This window comes from Erinaceus europaeus, chromosome 15, assembly GCF_950295315.1.
Source record: "Erinaceus europaeus chromosome 15, mEriEur2.1, whole genome shotgun sequence".
NCBI lineage: Eukaryota > Metazoa > Chordata > Mammalia > Eulipotyphla > Erinaceidae > Erinaceus > Erinaceus europaeus.
The window spans coordinates 12455690-12476745 of record NC_080176.1 but is presented as its reverse complement, the minus strand read 5'-3'; the positions used below and the strand labels follow the sequence as shown (position 1 = coordinate 12476745).

Sequence of the window (21056 nt, the reverse complement as noted above, 5' to 3'; positions counted from 1 at the left end):
TGGACGTAACCTACTGTCACTTCATATGTGAGACTAGGGAGTGCTGCTTCTGTCCTTTACCCAGAATCCTAGCAAGCAGGTGCTGCTGGGTAAAAGCTAGAAGCTTTCTTCGATCTATACTGCCATCTGGAGAGGATGACCCAGCCACTTCTGGGGCACTTGAGGACCCCACCCACCAGTCCCTGGCTGTGGGCGTTGGAGGAGTGTTTATTGAAGAGCATCCGTCCCCCTGTGGTACTCGAACCTCGTGGTTCACTTTCTGCTCACTTCTCTGCCTCCTGCTTTTGACTGTCCTCTGTGAGAACACACTGAACATGATCATAACTGGGGCCCAGGAGAGAGCTTACCTGGGAGTGCATGTCCTTTATCATGCATGTGACCTAGGTTCAAGACCCCAGCTGTCACCACGCTGGGAGCCACTTTGGTGTGGTGGTGTCTGTCTGTTTCTGAGAAATGTCAGTGTTGGGAATGTTCTGCACACCTTGTCTCTTCTGCTGCTGTCAGCGCCCTCAGCAGGCAGGTGCCGTGGGGAAACCACGTGAGGGTGGCAAGGCAGCACTCTTTCCGGTACTTGGCACATTCAAATGTTCACTCTCTCTCTTTTTTTTAAAGAATTTATTTATTTATGAGAAAGATAGGAGGAGAGAGAGAGAAAGAACCCGACATCACTCCAGTACATATGCTGCCGGGGATTGAACTTGGGACCTCATGCTTGAGAATCCAATGTTTTATCCACTGCGCCACCTCCCGGACCGCTCAAAGGTTCACTCTAAGCACAGCAGTGTGTGGGATGCTTGAGGACCAAGTTCTTTTTAGTTAATTTCATATGAGAGAGACTCAGAGCGTCACTCCTGTTCAGGGAGACCAGGGAGCAAGCAGGGAGCCTCAGATATTCTCTCTACCAGCTGAGCTGCCTTCCCTGGCAGCTTGAGGGCTGGAGGTTGAGCTTTTCAAGGGCTAGGGTGGCAGCCCGGGAGTCTGCATTCTTGCCCCCGGCCATCCTTTCTGCCCAGGCTGCATCTGGGCAACCCCAGTGAGTGGCTGGGTCATCTGTGGCTCCCAGAATCCTCCATCTCCAGCTGCCAGCAGCTTCTCCAGCAAGCAGGGCGGGGGGGGGGGGGGGGAGGACCGCCAGCCAGGCTCTGGCTCCTTAGTGTGCCAGGTCTTTCTTGTCGCGCTGCCCTAATTGAGGCTGCAGGGAATTAAGGCAACAGGGCTGGCGCATCTCACGGGATTTTCCACTCTCCCAGCCCTTCCAGAACTGGCCACTCACCCTGGGGGACAAGGTCGTGCAGGACACAGAGAAGTGTGTGTCGGCATGGGGAGCAGGCCACGCTGAAGTCTCCAGCAAAATGCCACCCGTCTCCCAATCCTTCCCTCCCTCCTTTTGGGAGCCCATTGGTTCTGCCAGCATCAGGAAGCAAACCAGTGACCCCATACTGTATCTGCTTCAGTCTTCAGCAAAGCACTTCTTCCTTGCAGTCCTCATGGTTGAGAAGGCAGAAAGGATGGAACAGGACATGGCATGAGCTCCTGCCCCCTCAGGCAGGGCAATCGCTAGAGCCCAGCTGTGTCTCAGCTGATCTGCCGTGACCATGAGTATCAGCTCTCCCTCATCCTCTCCTCACCTAACCCTCCCCTGGAAGTTAAAGTGCTCTTCTCCATTCCTTCATGGCTGGCTGGTACTGGGCTTTGAACCGGGAGCCTCAGAATACAAGTCCTGTGTCCTATGTCCCCTTTTTCAATTGATCAGCTATAGACTGGATCCTCTCAGATTTGGAGGCGTGTTCCCAACATCCTCTCCCCCCAGCTCTCTCAGGACCCCTAGGTAAGAATGGGAAACAGTTACAAGGGCTTCTCCCCAGCGACCCAGGCAGAGAGGCCAGGAGTGGAAAGTGGTTGAGAGACCTCCCCAGGCGGGCAGGCAGCAGAGTTCTCCCTCCAGGCATGATAGAAGGACTGAGGCCCTTAAGCAGCCTGTCCATCTGTCATTCTAATGGCTTACATTTTGAGGCTGACAGGCATTGGCTCTGAGGGGAATTCTAGATTCTTCCGCACTGCTCTGAGGGGCTTTCTGGTCACATTTCACTCAAGGAGCTGCATCAGTTTCCCAGCTGACGAGCCACTTGCTTTAAATAAATTTATTTATTTAAAATAAATAATTAAAAAAAAACTATTTAAGCAGCCCAGGAGGTGGCTTAGTGGTATAGCACAGGACTTGTAGGCCTGAGATCCTGAGTTTGATTCCCAGCACTGCATATGTCAGAGTAATACTCTGGTGTCTCTCATTGAAGGCTATATTATGTTGATGTTAATTTTTAAAAATATTTATTTACTTCATTTTGTTGCCCTTGTTGCTTTATTGTTGTTGATGTTGTCGTTGTTGGATAGGACAGAGAGAAATGGAGAGAGGAGGGGAAGACATAGAAAGAGAGAGAAAGATAGACACCTGCAGACCTGATTCACTGCCTATGAAGCAACGCTCCTGCAGGTGGGGAGCCGGGGACTCGAACCGGGATCCTTACACCGGTCCTTGCATTTTGCGCCATGTGCGCTTAACCCCCTGCGCTACCGCCCGACTCCCTTGATGTTAATTTAAAAAAAATATTTATTGATGAGAGAGGGGAGAGAGAACCAGAGTATCAGTCTGACCCATATGATGCCAAGACTTGGGACCTTGTGCTTTAATGTTCAATACTTGATCCATGCTATGTGAAAAGAAAAAAAAAATTTTTGTGCCTCCAGGGTTATCCATGGGGCTCAGTGCCTGCACTACAAATTCACTGCTCCTGGAGGCTACTTTTTCCCTTTTGTTGCCTTTGTTGTTTATCGTTGTTATTATTGCTGTCATTATTGGATAGGACCGAAAGAAATCGAGAGAAGAGGGGAAGACAGAGATGGGGAGAGAAAGAGGCATCTGCAGACCTGCTTCACTGCTTGTGAAACCACCCCCCTGCAGGTGGGGGCCAGGGACTTGAACTGGGACAGTCTGCACTGGTCCTTGTGCTTTGTGCTTAACTCGCTGCCCTACTGCCCAGCCCCTAAAAAAATTTTTTTAAGTGAAAAACAACATGGTCTGGAAGATGGCGTAGTGGATAAAGCACTAGATTCTCAAGCATGAGGTCCTGAGTTCAATCCCTGGCAGCACATGTACCAGAGTGATGCCTGGTTCTTTCTCTCTCTTCTCCTTTCTCATACATACATACATACAGCTTTGACCAGATTGCATGTGGCAGTGTCCAGATCTCTCTCTCTGCACTCAGGTCTGGCTGGTGAGCACCTCAGTCACTGGTTGACAACTCAGGGTCAGGGTCAGTTCACCCAAAACTTCTACCCACAGACCTCTCCTACCAGAACAGCCAGAGCCTGCAGCCATGTTCAGGGTCCTTTCCAGGCATTAATGTCTGGGACAAGATCTCGGCTCTTAGAGGGAAAGACTTCATTTTTTTTTTTTTTTTTTAAAAGACTGGGTTGGGCAGAGGAGATATCACATCAGTACAACGCAGGACTTGCGTGCCTGAGAGACCCCAGTTCAAACCTTGGCATGGTATATGCCAGAGCTGGGTGCCGCTTCTCTTTCTCACCTTGTGCATCGTGATATGTGCGCTTAACCAGGTGTGCCACCACCGTCCAGTTAAAAAAGGAATTTAAAAATATTTATTTATTTATTTTCCCTTTTGTTGCTCTTGTTTTTTATTGTTGTAGTTATTATTGTTGTTGTTATTGTTGTCGTCATTGTTAGATAGTACAGAGAGAAATGGAGAGAGGAGGGGAAGACAGACGGAGTAGAATAAGATAGACACCTGCAGACCTGCTTTACTGCCTGTGAAGCGACTCCCCTGCAGGTGGGGAGCTGGGGGCTCGAACCGGAATCTTTAGGCCAGTCCTTGTGCTTCGTGCCACGTGGACTTAACCCGCTACACTACCACCCAACTCCCAAAAAAGAAATTTTAAAAAGAAAAAAAAAAATTGAAGACAAAACCCAGAGTATTAAGGGGCTGGGTGGTGGTGCACCTGGTTAAGCACACATGTTGTTACAATGCGCAAGGACCCAGGCTTGAGGCCCGGTCCCCACCTGCAGGGGGAAAGTTTTGCAAGTGGTGATGCAGTGCTGCAGGTGTTTCTCTGTCTCTCTCCCTCTTGATCTTTCCCTTCCCTCTCGATTTCCGGCTGTCTCTATCAAATAAATAAAGATAAAAAAAAAAAAAGACTTTTCAGCAATATTTCCCTATGCACCTAGGGGACTGGTTCCATCTTCTCTGGGAGGGAAAGTTCCTCAGTTCCGTTAGGAATGGTGACCCTATGGGCTCAGCTAATGTACCTGTTTGGCCAGTTGGGGAAATGACGGTGAAAAGTAAAAGCCTAGAAAAGAATTCTCTTCTGACCTCGAGTTGACCCCAACATATTTGGGGGAGGGCAGGACAGGGTGTTGGTGACAGATCTGGTTGAACTGAGAGCCTGGAATCTGTCATCATTTTTAAAACTTCCTTCCTTGAGTTTCCTGAACCTGCAGTCACCCAGTTAGCCTCTTCCTTAACTGAACTCTGTGGCCGTGAGCATCAAGAGTCTAGACTTCAGGGGCTGCTCTGGGGGCACAGTGGCCCTGTGTTCTTCCCCTGAATCTGGGGCCCCCCAAAGCCCAGGAGGTTGCGCCCTGTGGGTTTTGGTGCTACAGGCCTGCTTTACCCACCCAGGTTTCAGGCCCCAGTGATAGTCTGCCTAGAAAATTCACCCTGGGGAGTTGGGAGGTAGCGCAGTGGGTTAAGCGTACGTAGCGCGAAACACAAGGACCGGAGTAAGGAGCCTGGTTCGAGCAGGGGAGTCTCTTCACAGGCAGTGAAGCAGGTCTGCAGGTGTCTTTCTCTCCCCCTCTTTGTCTTCCCCTCCTCTCTCCATTTCTCTCTGTCCTATCCAACAATGACAACATCAATAACTACAACAATAAAAAACAAGGGCAACAAAAGGGAAAATAAATAAATAAATATAAAGAAAAAGAAAAACTCACCCTTATTTGCTCTTTGCAGTGAAATGCCAGATGGAGGACGAGGAGGAAGAGGCAACCCAGGCTGGGGTTCCACAAACTTAAATGCTATTGGTCTGTCCTCTTTGGAGCCAGGCAGAAGTCACCCATCTGCTTCCTTGACCGCAACTGGGTGCATGTGAATACAGACTCTTTCCTGCCCTTGACAGCTTACGATGCAAAGTGTAGTGTATCTGAAGAAAGTACTTGTCTCAACTTGTCTGTGTTATGGCTAAATTTTAGTCTTTCAGTCATGCAGTTTTTTCAATGCTTTGGAAGTCTTCTATATCAGACACTTAAAACACACCTTGAATTCAAACCCCAAGAGATACTAAGCTGCACTAGTTGCCGGTCCCCCACTTCTTTTTGGCGGCCTTTGCAAAGATCCACAGGGAAATTTAAGCCTCAAATCTCCAGATGTAAGTTGACCCGGTGAATACTCTTTTCATTAAAGTTACAGAAGCCAGACCTTCCACCTTCTGTACCTCATAATGACCCTGGGTCCATACTCCCAGAGGGATAAAAAATAGGAAAGCTATCAGGGGAGGGGATGGGATACAGAGTTCTGGTGGTGGGAATTGTGTGGAGTTGTACCCCTCTTATCCTACGGCCTTGTCAGTGTTTCCATTTTATAAATAAAATTTTTAAAAAAGGTCTGTTCCCATGATCATTACCAAAGGCCCTTTACTTTTGTCACCAACCCAACAAGACGTGACACTCCACCCAAAGGGCTTCTTTGCCCCAGAGAAGTCCTGGAGGAGGCTCCGCACTGTCCGCCAAGCTGACTCGTGTCCCTGTGTGTTTCGCAGTTTGCTGTCGCCCAAGACACCCAAAGCTCAGGAATGGCAGTGGGCTGTTTTGACAAGCTACCACAAATCTTAAGTAAATAGTAAAGCCTTTATTTTTGTGTTAAGAACAGCATTTGGAAAATAAAACCTATCTGCCCATGCTTTACAACCTTTTAAATCTGTGATATTTATATACAGTCATTTCATGATATACATTGATTGTCTGGAAATAGCCTTTACGATTTTTTTTTTTTAGTAAGTATGCAGTAGTCAGCCAGGGAAGGATGAGGGTACATTATAAAACACACATTAATACATTTAATAAATATATATTATCTATCAAAAACGAGCTTTAGCTCTTTTATCAATGAATACAAAGCACCTGCTGTGAACTCCTGGAAGCTGGTATAATCACTGGATTATAAGAGCCACAATGCTCCCTTTCTGTTTGGGGCTCAGCTCAGCTTGGGCTAAGCAAGAAGACCACCCCCAGTGGACACCTGCTTAGTGGGGCCCTGACAGAATCTGTGCTACAAGCACTGGATCCCTGACTCAACACCGAAATCTGAAACCCTTGAGACACAGTCCTCCCCAGTTTGTGGGTTCTCTGAGCTGACTCCCCTACTCTCCATCCTCCAGCCTCAGCCAGAAATCCAGAACAGAACAACCAGGTTCTATTAAGGGGGTGGGGTAATAAGAGTGGCTGTTATACTCCCAAGGTGTCTTGACTAAGGGGACATGGAAAGACTTGTGCTTACAGTTAGGGATTCACCACAGATGCTCTCCTCCAGGGCAAGTCTTGTGGACACAAATGGAGGTGCCATCTCGTTTAAAAGTGGCTTTAAACTCATTCTGTGGGGGCAGCCCCAAGGGTGTCCTGGCAGACGGTGAGTGACCTTGTGTGCCCATCAGGGAGAGGCCATCAGGAAAAGCAGTCCTCTGCCCTTTCCCCACCTCCGTCTCCACTGGGAGGGGCCAAAATAAAACAAAAACCCCAGAAGCGCAAGATCAGATCAGAGTTTGGAAAGCAAAGCCAAGCCACAGGTCTCATCCACTCAGTGAGCTCTCCCCCGCGGCTCAGAGCAGCTCCGGGTTTATGGAGGCAGGACCACCGCTCCACCTGCAGCCATTTTCGGGGGTGGGGGGGCTCACCTTCTACTCCGGAACCAAGAACTGAGAGCCAGCGAGCATGAGAGCCTCTCCCTTCTGCAAGGGGGCACTCTTGCAGACCGAGTCATGGGTAGGTCAGAGAGCTCCAAAGGACTCCAGAGAGCTGGGGTGAGTAGCCACTTCCTGGCACGAGAAGGCATAGCGCTGTCGCCTCTCACTGGACCAGACCGAGGTGTGCGGAGATGTCTGTATTTGCAGAAGACTGGGTCTGCATGCAACCACCCGCCCCACCACCCAGTACGCCATGTGGCCAGTTCCCCCCAATGCGTCCTGGGCACAGGGGGGCTGGAATCCGATCCTCCAGAAACAAGCACATGCTGTGGGCAGGAGCCATGCTTGCTCCTCCCCATGCATGCTCAGTGCAAGGAAACACTAGCAGAAAGGAAAACTCGGAGCAGGGTGCAGGGTGGGGGCTGGCCAGATTGGCCTCAGTCTTCCCCCAGTGCTCTGTAAGGAAGCGGGAGGGTGAGGTCGGGACACAGCAGACTAGGGCCTCGAGAAAAATTAGAAGGTTTATTCAAACATATTCAGCCGTGACACAGTGGCTTCTGAAGAGGTTAGCCTCCCGTCTCCCGAAAACACTAACCTTCTTCATTTTCTGTAAAGGTTAAAGGCTTATGGGTTGTTTTTATAGAAGAAGAAACGGAAAACAGCAATATGGCAGTTAGAATAGAGGCCAAGGGACCCGCTCTCGAGTGTACATTCCACGCGGTCAGGTTAGTGTTTGCTCTGAGTCGTTGCTAGCGGGTATACTGGCCAAACAGTGCAGAGCAGGGGCCTTGGAGTGGCTGAGATGTTGGAGATGCCAAATAACAAAGGAACGACTTGCTCAGGACAGATGGAGACCATGGCAGAAACAATGAGCTTTGAAGAGAGCTAGTTTTCATGGAACTTGGAGAGAAAAACCAAGACAGAGATGACCCCACACACCACCCCAAAGCAGCAAGACAACCCCATGTGTCCTGCCCCTCACCCTGGGGACTTTCACTACATCCAGGCAAAAGACCTGGAATTCACTGCAGGTGAGGCAGAAGGGGTACTCTCTCCGTCCTGAGCTCCCCCTCCCCTGAACCCTGTCATGTGACGCCATCGTGGGAGACCTGCTTGTGGCCTTGTCATGGCCAACCCAGAAAGGCCCGAAGCCAGTGAGCTTTTGAAATGAACGTGAGGATAAAATGGGGCAAAGGCTGAGGAGCACTAGGACATTGCGGGGTGTCCCGGCCAGCCTCTGGGGGGGGGATGGGAGTGTGGGATTGCTGTCCTGCCACCAACGCTGGGGCCAGAGGCCCACAGAAGGAACAGTGGTCGGTCACCACTTTCTAAACGTGATGGGCACGTCAGCTCCCAGATAGCCTTCTCTTTGGCGCTTGCCAGGATTCCCCACCACCTCTGATTGGAAAGCCACCCCTGAGCCTCTATGATTGGGTGGGGTCTCATCTTGGGATTACACCCAAGACCTCCTCAGCTCCTCCTGAGCTCTCCTGAAATGTCCAACCCCACAGGCCAGCCGGTAGAACCGTTCCCATCAGTCCTAGTCCTCTCAATGCAACGGTCACCTCTGAGAGGTCACCTGGGGACCAGCACTTGCCAGGGGAGAGTGAGGGGGCGATGGCACAGGCACCTCCATATTCAACCAACGCCAGCCTGGCCCACAGGCTGTGAATTTGGTTCTGTGTTACCCCCAGGACCCAGAGGATGAAACGGCCTTCCCAGTGAGCCTAATACTATTTGCAATTAGCTTTGCTTTAGTCTTCAGGGATTGAGGTTGGTTTGGTATTAAGTTTTCGTGTGTGTGTGTGTGTGTGTGTGTGGCAGGGAGGGGTGGGCAGTCGGTGTTAGCATTTTTTTTTTTTCTTTCAGTTCAGCAGTGTTCACATTTACACGCACTCCCCTCGGCTAGGATTCCCAGAGCTCCTGGCTGCGAGGCGGCTGGGTTCCGCTACTGTTACTGATCTCTCCCTCAAGAAAGACACAGCCAAGGAAGAAAAATCAGTAAGAGAGATTCTGATTCTCTGGAGTTTAAAGTCTTTCACCAGAGGTGTCTTCCAGTGTAACTCGGCGGAGCGGTTGGGATCTGGAAACAAGGATAACACACTAAGAACTCTGCATTCCTGCAAAGTCAAACCTCAGCAAACCAATCCGTTACCCACCAGGATTTCAAAGGAGCTGGGGGGCAGGCTGGATGCTGGGGAGTCCAGTCTCAACACTAACCCAGGTCGGTGGGTTGCCAGGGGGTCTTCAGAGTGTAGATCTGGGTCTGAGTGCAGACCAAGGCTTGGGTGTGACCACTCAGAAGGCCAGGAAAACACTCTATAGCAATCAGAGGCCAACCCCAACTTACATTAAAAAATAAAATTAAAAGGTTGAATTTATGGAATTGGCAAATGATATGAAGAATGGAAAGCCCATTTACATGTGTAAACTGGCTCGTGTGGTTTCTGGAAGAAACATGTATCTATGTCTGGAAATTAAATGCGGGGATGAGAGCGTATCTTTGGATCACTGGAGAAACAGAACAATGTCATTCAGGCCGGCAAAACAGAAATGATGACAGTCCCGCTGAAGGTCTGTTTGGCATCAGATAGTGACCCTGCTTTGGTGTCCGACAGACACAAATGATAACCACTTCTCTTAAGGAGTCTGGGTGGGGAAACCCAGTGCCCAATTCTGGCTCCCCAAAATGAGGGGAGAGGAGGGGAGAAGGTTCTCAGCCTGGTGTGGGTGTTTGCAAAACCTGCCAGAACCGTTCCCTGAAAGTCACCTCCAGGGAGAGTGGAGAGAGCCTTCTGTATAGTGAAAGCCAAAGAAATCATGGGATGCAGGCTCCCCTCCCAAAAGAGCCGCTTTCAGAAGGCTCTGCACATGGTTGTTTAGGTTTGAGAGGCCCTGGGTGCGTGGAGGAAGGGGGAGAAGAGGGCAAGAAGACAGTGGAAGCATCGCATGCATCGAGCTGCAAAGGGCGTCACCGGAGCGGCCGTCTCCAGCCTCCACCGAGCAGAGTGTGTCCCAGTTGAAGCTGCTCCCCAACACACGGGCCGCTCTTAGGCTTCCTGCCCGAACGTCCATCACCTCCTGATACTTACAGTCCCCCCGTTGAGCACAACGGCCATCTCAGTTGGCTGGTACACGTTGCTTCGGAATGGAGCGCTGGGTCTGGTCCCCAAACTGCCATTACGAAAGCCCGCCGTCCGGAGAGCTGGGGAGCAGGGATGGACACCACCCAGGAAAAAAAAAAAAAGAGAGAAAAGAAAACACACACACACAAAGACATGATTTTGTTTTCTTCCCCTGCGTCAACAGGGATTTCTGGACACAGCCCCTTCTGCTCCACCCACCCACCCCCATCCACTCCTCTCCTGTCACAAGCCTGCTTCAAAACAAAAGTCACAAAGGAGCTTTGTTCCTGGCTCTTTCTGGGAGCCTGACCCATCTCAGTGGGGTTGGGAGGTTTGTAGAATCCAGGGCACAGCCCAGGCCACACTGGGGCGGGTGAGAGGGGGAGGGGAAGGGTGGCCCAGGGCTGAGCCTCTTCTCCCAGCCTCACCCCAGGGAATCTCCCTTTCCCCATCAGGCCCTGGGTGACAGGACACCTCTGCCTCTCTCAGAAGAGGTCTCTCTTGGCAAAAGCCATTGCAGAGCACCATGGACTATGTGAAATGTCAATGGTCAGGCAACGGCACACCTGGTAGAATGCACACATTACGGTGCCCAATGGTCCAGTTTCAGGCCCCTGGTCCCTACCTGCAGGGGGAAAGTTCATGAGTGGTGAAGCAGGGCTGCAGATGTCTCTTTCTCTCCCTATCTCCCCCTTCTCTACCAGTTTCTCTGTCTCTACCCAGTAAATAAATAAATCCTTTTGTAAAGAGTCTCAACATCACAGCCTCGCCCCCATCCCACCACCAAACACACAGGGGAAAGCCCTAAGAAAGTGGCCACTAAGGACAGTACAAAGGCTGTCATCCTGGAAAAGTGATGGGAAGAGAACAGAGGGACTCTAAGCTCACAGGACGGTTCTTTTCAAATGGGCAGTGGGGATGTAAAAGGTGACAAAATATTGTGGAACAAATGGTGTTTCTTTGCTGGGTACTTTTTTTTGGGGGGGGCACTATGCAAATTATATGGAGAACCACAGAAGAAACTTAAAGGCATACTGCCAAGTGGAAGAAGCCAGTCTGTAAAAGCTACAGGCATTGCGAGCTCATCTAGAATATTCTAGAAAAGGCAAAAGTAGACAGGAAAAGATTAGTAACGCACACTAGGGGCTGGAGAAGAGATGACCAAGAGTTAGAGCACAGGCCAGTGAGGCCCCTAGAATGATGCTCAAATTGCAGATACAGAACTCTGTGATGGAATTGAGCTATTAACAATAAACTAATATCATTCATCAGCTACAATGACTCTCACACCAACGCAGGTTAATAATAGATTGGGGAGGGATGCTTAGAAAACCCCTGACTTCCTGCTGTTTTCCTGTCCACTGAAAACTGCTCTAAAATACAGTCTATTAAAAAAAATCAAGTGGATTTAAGAACAAAACAAATCACAAGTCTGTCTCAGCCTGGAGACAGCAGGCAGCTTATCTTCTGTCTCCTCAAAGGCATTAATCTCACTTTGCTAAGAAAAGTTTCACTTAAAAGTTTTCCCCGAAGGGAGTCACTTTTCTGGGTAGAACAAGAAGCCAAGAGAGTTTGGGATTTGTACAGATTACAATTGGGGGTATGGGGGTAGGGACTAAAATCAGTTTAGTAATATATTAACCATCTCAGAGTTAAGTGTTTTATTAACTCCTTTAATTCTCATAGCATAATGGGTGCTTTGGTTATATGTCTACATAATGCAGGGCCCAGAAAGGTTACTAACTTGCCCAAGGTCACACAGTAAGTGGTAGAATTAGCATCAAGCCCAAGGGAGACACTGTGTTCTTTAACCATCATGCTACACTGGCTCCAAATACTGTTTCCAGCCATCACACTTAGTTACTTAGAAGCAACCTGAATTGAAGTGACATTAGAGGCAGCACAGCCAGGACAGGCAGAGACTACAGCATCGTATGGAACACACATTCCAAGATGTACAAGAGAGGCTGAGGGGGAGAGCTCCAAAGCCTCCCATCTGGTACACTGGGGGACTTGAACCTGAGGGGCATGTATGCCAAAGCCCCCTCCCCCTCCAGGCAAACTTAAGAAAACCAGACAAGCACAGTTTTTGCCATCTTGCAGGCTGTGGTGGTGGCTCTCCCCCCCTCAGCCTTTCTTGTACATCTTGGAACGTGTATTCCATACGATGCTGTAGTCTCTGTTTGCCTGTCCTGGCTGTGCTGCCTCTAATGTCACTTCAATTCAGGTTGCTTCTAAGTAACTAAGTGTGATGGCTAGGAAGGACATGTTCTCACTGCTGCCAAGCCACAGGATATGCTGGTCCCTGGTCCCTCTCTAGTGGCTTCCCATGGTTCCCCTCTGGTAAACATCCCTCCACACTCTAGGCTTCTACTCCCTTCTTTTCTTGACCTTGATGTTAGCATGTGATTCAGATCTGGCCAGTCAGGACACCACATCTTTCCTGACCACTCTGATTGGTTCAGAGGAAGACATTCCTGTCCAGTCAGAGACAACCCTGGCATTTTTGCTCAAGCACTCAGGGAACTCTAACCCTTTTAAATGGGGGCTCTGTGCAGTCCAAGAGCTAGGTGGGCTGCCATGACGCTAACTGTCCCAAGAGATGGACAGAGACCAAAGTTTGTCATCAACTGAGCTTCCTGGAGCCAACTATTTCTGAAGCCTGATCTCTGATGCATTTGTTTTTTTTTTACCCTCAAGCTTATTCAAATCAGATTCTCTCTCTCTCTCTCTCTCCCCTCCCCCATCCCTCTCTCTCTTTCATTATTACTTGTAACTTCAAGAATCCTAATACCCCACACCACAGGAATCAGACTTCACAGGATGAAAGCGAGACCTCTCTGTATGCAGATTCTGTAAGTGAGGCAGGATTGGGCCTGTCCCAGAACCAAACCAAGGCCTTCCACTGGGGAGCTACCGGGCCAGAGTTGAAGTAGTTCTTCACCCTAATGAGATCAGAAAGTCCAAACCATCTAGCAGAAGAAAGAGCTCATCTGCTCCTGTGAAAGGGAGCACCTTGTTAGCGCTTTTCAAGCCAGGGGGGAAGTGCTACATCCTCTGGTGTATTTTCATCTCTTCTCACATACCTCACGCCCTGTTGGTTCTTCTCATGAATAAGCAGGCTGCTGCTGAAGTGGCTCAGCTCTGGGGGCTCACTGGTTTGGGGTGGGGAGTATAGCGAGCAGACTCACTCTGGGAGTGCCCTCACTGCCCAGAAGCTTCAGGGACGAACCCCCCGCCCCCCACACTGGCTGATTAGAGTTCAAGAGAAACAGAGTCAATGGCAGCTCCTAGGTTGGGTTCCCTAAAATAGAAGCTGGCTGAGGTCAGCACTGAAGGTGGCCACAGCTGCTCTTGGCCCATAAGGGAGTGACAAGGCCACATGACAAGGGTTCCTAGCACAAAAACAACCCCAGCCAGGACGATCTAGCCTCTTGTTAGGAACATCCTGAGGGAACTCGCTTTATCGGAGGCTGACCTGCCTGGTTGCATGTAAATTTTGAGGGCTATACATTTGGGGTAATGTACATCAGAACTATATTTAAAAGCCTATTCCCTCTTTAGTCAATAAATGCCTTTAAAAATCATTTAAAGAGATTTATTAATGAGATGGGGGGCAGAGGAGAGACCCAGAGCATCACTCTGGCATATGTAATGCCAGAGACCAAAATCAGAACTTTCTGTATGCAAGTCTGGCATTCCACTGTGCCACCTCCTGGGCTGCCCAAATAAATCCTTTTTTTTTTTTAAAGCAACTTCTATTTTTCTGTTGTCTTTCTAATTGCTTTTTCCTTGATAAAGACAAACCAATATTGAGAGGGAAGGGGGAGATAGAGAGGAAGAGAGACAAGAGAGACACCCGCACACCTGCTTCACCACTCATGAAGTTTTCTCCCTGCAGGGCTTGAACCTGGGTTCTTGAGAATTGTAACATGTGTGCATTTAACCAGTTGTGCCACCACCTGGCCCCAGTAAATCTTGTCTTAAACAAAATGATTAAGGCTGGGAGGTGGCCCAATGCTAGAGCATTGGACTTGCAAGTATGAATTGAGTCTGTCCCTGGAACCTATAAACCAGAGTGATGCTCTGGTTCTCTTTTATTAATAATGATAATGATAATAATAATCTTTTCAAAAAGTAAAGTAAAATGACTTCCTATAAAATTCTTTCTTTTTCTGCACAGCAAAAGAAACCACTACTCAAACCAAGAGACCCCTCACAGAATGGGAGAAGATCTTTACATGCCGCACATCCGACAAGAGGCTAATAACCAAACTATATAAAGAGCTTGCCAAACTCAACCACAAGAAAACAAATAACCCCATCCAAAAATAGGGAGAGGTCATGGACAGAATATTCATCACAGAAGAGATCCAAAAGGCCGAGAAACACATGAAAACATGCTCCAAGTCTCTGATTGTCAGAGAAATGCAAAGAAAGACAACCATGAGATACCACTTCACTCCTGTGAGAATGTCATACATCAGAAAAGGTAACAGCAGCAACAAATGCTGGAGAGTTTGTGGGGATCAAAGGAACCCTCCTGCACTGCTGGTGGGAATGTCAATTGGTCCAGCCTCTGTGGAGAATAGTCTGGAGAATTCTCAAAAGGCTAGAAATGGACCTACCCTATGATCTTGCAATTCCTCTCCTGGGTATATATCCTAAGGAACTCAACATACCCATCCAAAAAGATCTGTATACGCATATGTTCTTAGCAGCACAATAGATGAGTGGCTGAGCAAGTTGTGGTATATATACACAACGGAATACTACTCAGCTGTTAAAAACAGTGATTTCACCATTTTCAGCCAATCTTAGATGGAGCTTGAAAAAAATTCATGTTAAGTGAAATAAGTCAGAAACAGAAGGATGAATATGAGATGATCTCACTCTCAGGCAGAAGTTGAAAAACAAGATAAGAAGAGAAAACACAAGTAGAACCTGAACTGGAATTGGCATGTTGCACCAAAGTAAAAGACTCTGGGGTGGGGGTGGGTCGGGGGAGAATACAGGTCCAAAAAGGATGACAGAGGACCTCGTGGGGATTGTATTGAAAACTGGGGAATGTTATGCATGTACAAACTATTGTATTTACTGTTGAATGTAAAACATTAATACCCCAATAAAGAAATTAAAAAGAAAAGAAAAAAAAGATAAAAATCATTTCTTCTTATAAACTTTTAAATTTATTTTTACCAGAGCACTGAGCAGATCTGATTCATGGTGGTGTGGGGGATTGAACCTGGGACTTTGGAGCCTCAAGAATGAGAGTCTTCTTGCATAACCATTATGCTATCTACCTCCACTCTCTTCCTATAAAATTCAAATAACAACCACGGTTGGTGAAGCAGTAGAAAAGTGAGTCCTGGCTGGGTGTGGCGCACTGGGTTAGCCACACACAGGATGAAGCCCAAGGAGAAGTGAGTCCTCATACAATTAATCCTGGGAGACAGTAAATTAGTCCATCTCCCTGGGCCGGGGGCAGGGCTGCCAGACAGTAAAAGTAAACTGTCAACAAGGGGCACACCCGAGACACGTGTCAGCAGGCAGTTTAGTCCTGTTCGAACAACCTTAGATGGTCTAGCCTACCACATACCTGGCCTTTGCATAAGGCACAGCCTGTGGGGTCCAGCACTATATACACAGCCCGCCATTGGCCACAACTTTGCGGCGTGAGTCTATGTCACACTGCATATCAAGACTAAGAGATGCGGACTTTTGCTCCCTGTCTGGGAAGTTTCTGCAAGGTGTTAATTATCAATGGCGCAGAGCTGAATGGATAGTAATATTTGTTATTTCTAGCACAGAGCCAAACAGTCATTCACCAGCTGAAGATCAGAAACATGAACAGTGATGCCCAGTAAAGTTCTGCAGCACCAAAGTCTTGTAGTCAGTCTATAGTGGAGGATGTGGGGAGGCCTCCAAATAATGGGGTTCATGACACCCCATCCCTGGAGAAAGCCGGCTTCCGCTCCCTGCCTGCTGCACTTTTACAGTGTGACTTTGAAGCCACTGTCTGACACTAGGCCTCAGTTGCCTGGTGCTAGAATGGGTCCAATAGCCCAAGGTGTCCTGACTCATCACCAAGCTGAGGAAAGGCCAAGTGCTTTAAGGAGAGAATGGCTCTTCATGCTGTGGCAGGGTGGTCAGTGCATGGGCTCTAGACCAGCCTAGCTGGGTTTAAATCCCAGCTCTGGCTCTTGGGCAAGTTGCTTGTCCTTTCTATGCCTCAGTTTCCCATCTGCACAATGAATGGCCTTGTGAGATTGCTGTGGGGATTAAATAAGAGGCCACTAAAATGCTCAGGACAGCACCTGATCCACGGCAAGATCTCCGTCAAGATGAGTGATGTGTATTTTGGAAGGCCTAGTACTCACGTAATTTAGGCACCTCCCTCTCACCACAGAGAAGTTAGACCTCTGAGACTAACTAGTGCAGTGGTGCACCCAGTTAAGTGCACAGAGTACTGTGTGCAAGGACCCGTGCGAAACCCAGTCGGAGCCCCTGCTCTCCACCTGTAGCATGGACACTTCACAAGCAATGAAGCAGGTTTGCAGGTGTCTTTCTTTCTCTCCCTTCTCAATTTTTCTCTGTCCTATCCAATAAAATGGAGGGGAAAGAAAGGCCACCAGGAGTGGTGGATTTATAGTGCCAGCACCAAGCCCCAGCATTTAAAAAAAAATTTATTTATTTAATTTAAAGGTTTTTTTTTGTTATCTTTATTTATTTATTGGATAGAGAAAGCCAGAAATTGAGGGGGGGGCTGATAGAGAAAGACAGAAAGACACCTGCAGCCCTGCTTCACCACTCATGAAGCTTCCCCCCTGCAGGTGGGGACCGGGGGCTCAAACCCGGGTCCTTGCGCACGGTAACATGGGAGCTCAAACAGGTGTGCCACCACCCGGCCCCATGCCCCAGCAATTTTAAGGCAATATTAATTTTAAAAAGAGAAGTTAGACTTTTGGGCTGGGTAGTGGTGTACATTTTACTACAGACAAGGACCCTGGCTTGAGATCCTGCTCCTCACCTGCAGGGGGGAAGCTTTACAAGTGGTGAAGCAGGTCTGCAGGTCTCTCTCTCTCTCTCTCTCTCTCTCTCCCTATCTTTCCCTTCCCTCTCAACTTCTCTCTGTTGCTATCAAATAAAAATAGACAGGAAAAAAATATTTTTTAAAAACAGAAGTAAAAATAAGGCCACTGGGAGCCGTGAATTCCCAGCACTAATCCTGGTGACAATCATATATAAATAAACAGGAAGTTAGATGGTCATGCTGAACAGTTCAGGCTTCTACATTAGGAGTGGAAGCTCCCATGTTTCAGGGCTATGGGGCGCTCAGAGACCTCATGTCAAGAGGATTTAGTTTCAGGAGAGGAAGAGGTATCTCACGGGGGCCCCAGGAACTGGCCAGACTCCTGGCCTCTCCTCATTCCTTAGAGGGATTTTCCAGGTTCTCGTGGTGATCCTATCTTGACCCTCATCTTTTTTGGCAAACCCAGGGAGCCAATCCCACCACAGCTCTTGTTCCTCTTTGCCAAATCTTGTGACAAACTCGGGATTCCCAGCCTGAAGCTTCCATGTCTGGAGGAGAGTTAGATGGAGGGGGCCCTTAGAGCTTCTTCCACTATGTGGGAGCCAGGAATTGGTGGGGGTGGGGGGGGTGGAGGGTGGTGGTGAACTGGGCACGTGCCAGGTGTGGAGGATCTGACCGCTTCCCTGCCTGTGGGAGATGGGCGGGTTGCACACAGGCCTTGGCATCAGGCCCACAAGGTGACCTTGCAAAAGAGTAGCCATGCGCACTGCCCCAGGAGCCCAGGGAAGCCCCACGGCCATCTGGACTGGCCACCTCCTCACTGTGTGTCCTTGGGCAAGTAAGTGAAGCTCCTGGAGCCTCCCTTTAATCACCTGCAGGACAGGTATTATATAACGGGAAGTAGTACTTTGGGTGGAGATGACGGCCGGTGATGGCTGATGCAGGTGAAGGACTTAAGAGTACTGCCTGGTGCATAGTTAGTGTTCAGTTAACAATGATTGTGTCCGGTGGCAGCTGCCGCTGTTTTTATTGTCACCATGTTATTTTTGTAGTCTCCAATTAATCTCTGGGTAGCTGAGAAAAGGCCATTGTATTCCTTCTCTGTGCCGGGCATCTAGCCCACTGGCTTTAAGTGCTGACTCTGGTAGGTGCTGGAGTGCCTGTGGCCTGTGCTCTAGGCATCCTTTGGACCCCAGTGTAGGGTGGTGGGGAGATCTGAGTACCCCAATAACTTGCACCCCAAAAGCCCACCAACTCTGCATTCCTGCCTAGGAAGCCAATGGAATTATTCAATCCATTTATCAGAGTAATGGGGGACATGCATGGTGGGGGTGGAAGGGGCACAGACACCACAGTCTCCTGCTGAGGCAGGACAAGGCCCCTAGTTGCCCTCAGGGTAACCTGCTCCTCAAGACTCTTACATCTGCCCCCCTGGCCTCATGCCTGCCCACTCACTGCTCTCACCTGCGTTGTGTTCGTCCATGGAGAAGTTCCCACTAACCCTCAAGGGAACCAACTGCAGCCGTGACTCAGGCTCCTGATTTCAGGGGACCGCAACCGAGACGCACATGCACCCTGCATGCCAGGGCCAGTGGGAACCCCTCCTTCCATAACACTCAGCGTGTCCTCTGCAATGCTGTGAGGTACATGCTTTTGGGAAGAAGGGTGAAGGAAGCTCAGAGGAGCAGAGCAGCTGGCATAAAGGTAACACACCAAGGAGGTGGCAGAGGCAGCATCTGAACCCAGATGCCTGTCACTAGGGCCCGGACTCCTATGCTCCCGGGGACAGAGAGAGTGGAGAGGACTCAGCACTGTCATCTCCTGCAGCCACCTGGCACATGGATGCAAACTCAACTCCCCCCAGGGAGCCATGGAGTGAATGTCGACCTATAACAGGGGCTGAGTCAGAGGGTCAAAGGAGGGTGGTGGGGAGTGTGGTAAAAGACAGCAGACCCCCCACCCAGAGGCAACCATAGCTCAGTGAGTGGGGTGAGCTCCTCCAGCATACACTGGGGCAAGTCAGTCCTAGAATACCAGATGGGGGGAGTTGGGCGGTAGCGCAATGGGTTAAGTGCAGGTGGCGTGAAGCGCAAGGACTGGCTTAAGGATCCCAGTTCGAACCCCCGGCTCCCCACCTGTAGGGGAGTTGCTTTACAGGCAGTGAAGCAGGTCTGCAGGTGTCTGTCTTCCCCTCCTCTCTCCATTTCTCTCTGTCCTAGTCCTATCCAACGACGACATCAACAACAACAATGACAACTACAACAATAAAACAATAAGGGCAACAAAAGGGAATAAATAAATATTTAATTTAAAAAAAAAAAGAATACCAGATGAGGATACCTGTCAGTCCAGCGTTCCCAGACCTGGCTCCTCCCCTGGGATCAGAAACCATCATTTTTATATTAAATGACTTTGTAATTTATAGAAAAAGAATGCTAGATTAAAACAAAATCTCCTGGGGGTCTGGTGGTAGCGCAACGCGCAAGGACCAGTGTAAGGATCCCTGTTCAAGCCCCCAGCTCCCCACCTGCAGGGGAGTCGCTTCACAGGCGGTGAAGCAGGTCTGCAGGTGTCTGTCTTTCTCTCCCCCTCTGTCTTCCCCTCCTCTCTCCAGTACTCTCTGTCCTATCCAACAACAATGACATCAATAATAACTACAACAATAAAACAATAAGGGCAACAAAGGAATGAATTCTGGCCTGCGAGAAGTTTCTTCATGACACATTATGGAAGAACTCACTGCTTAGGCCTTCCGTGGTCTGATACACTGGACGGGGGAGAGGTCGGGAGAGGCTGTGCCTCAAGAGAGGACAGAAGATGGAGATAGGGAGTCGGGCGGTAGCACAGCGGGTTAAGCGCATGTGGCGTGAAGCGCAAGGACCGGGCGTAAGGATCTCGGTTTGAGCCCCCGGCTCCCCACCTGCAGGGGAGTCGCTTCACAGGCAGTGAAGCAGGTCTGCAGGTGTCTATCTTTCTCTCCGCCGTCTTCCCCTCCTCTCTCCATTTCTCTGTCCTATCTGACAACGACAACATCAATAATAACAATAATATCTACAACAATAAAACAACAAAGGCAACAAAAGGGAACAAATAAATCAATATAAAAATAATAAATAAATATGGAAATACATCATGATCCTGGAATATCACTCCAAGGCATCTATCCCAAGGACAAGGAAACACTGATGTAAAAGGAAACATACCTCCTGTGTTCAGCGCTATGCTAATCACAACAGCCAAGATATGAAAGCCACTTATGTGCCCGGCCACAGGGAACTGGGTGGAATCATTGTAGGACATAGACTGTGCAATATTACTCTGCCAGTAATAAGAGAGATGGCACTGTTGGCTTTGGGAGCAGAATGCATGGAACTGGAGGTGATTATGCTCAGTGAAATAAGTAAAGGCATGAAAGACTACTACAGGGCTGGGGAGATAGCATCATGGTTCTGCAAAATGACTCCAGTACCTGAGGCTTTTAGCTCCCAAGTTCAATTCCCAGTACTACCTTAAACCAGAGCTGAGCAGTGCTCTGGAAAAAAGATAAGACAACTACAGAATGGTTTCACTCACACATGCAATGCAGCTAGCCAAACAAACTTACCAAAGTAACAGCCAAACCAATTAATTCTTAGGCTCTGTGAAAATGATGGTGGTTACCGGGATGGAGGGAGAGAGGCTAATATGATGGCACAGGTACTCTGGGGCTGGGCACGGCAACTTGTAGACACATACATACAGGAGTCAAACAGTGCCCCTAGCTCACTTAGACTGATGCCAGGGCTGGGGAGATAGCTCGGGGGTTCTGCAAAAAGGGTTTTATGCCTGAGGCTCTGAGGTCCTAGGTTCAATCCTCAGTATCACCATGAGCCAGAGCTGAGCAGGGCTCTTGTGTGTGTGTGTGTGTGCATGTCTGTCTTTCTGTATCT

The 21056-nt window shown here is 49.0% G+C and overlaps 2 protein-coding genes across 7 annotated transcripts in view; one reads left to right on the top strand and one right to left on the bottom strand.

Moving 5' to 3' along the window:
* IQCK (IQ motif containing K) overlaps positions 1–14574 on the top strand; it is a 131758-nt gene extending 117184 nt beyond the window's left edge. Inside the window, exon 8 of one of the 4 annotated variants that reach the window (XM_060172882.1) lies at positions 14278–14574. In XM_060172882.1, the coding sequence (XP_060028865.1) occupies positions 14278–14429 (152 nt within the window). In that variant the 3' untranslated portion in view covers positions 14430–14574. Of the gene's footprint in view, positions 1–5024; positions 5237–14277 lie in introns of those variants that run through there. The other 3 variants (XM_060172885.1, XM_060172881.1, XM_060172883.1) reach the window with 3 other exon arrangements.
* Positions 5899–21056, bottom strand: part of GPRC5B (G protein-coupled receptor class C group 5 member B) — a 29671-nt gene continuing 14513 nt past the window's right edge. For 2 of the 3 annotated variants that reach the window (XM_060172879.1, XM_060172878.1), the window contains exons 3-5: positions 10062–10174; positions 9129–9235; positions 5899–9052 (exon numbers count right to left, since the gene is read on the bottom strand). In XM_060172879.1, the coding sequence (XP_060028862.1) occupies positions 9185–9235; positions 10062–10174 (164 nt within the window). In that variant the 3' untranslated portion in view covers positions 5899–9052; positions 9129–9184. The remainder of the gene's footprint in view (positions 9053–9128; positions 9236–10061; positions 10175–21056) is intronic. The other variant, XM_007516547.3, reaches the window with a different exon arrangement.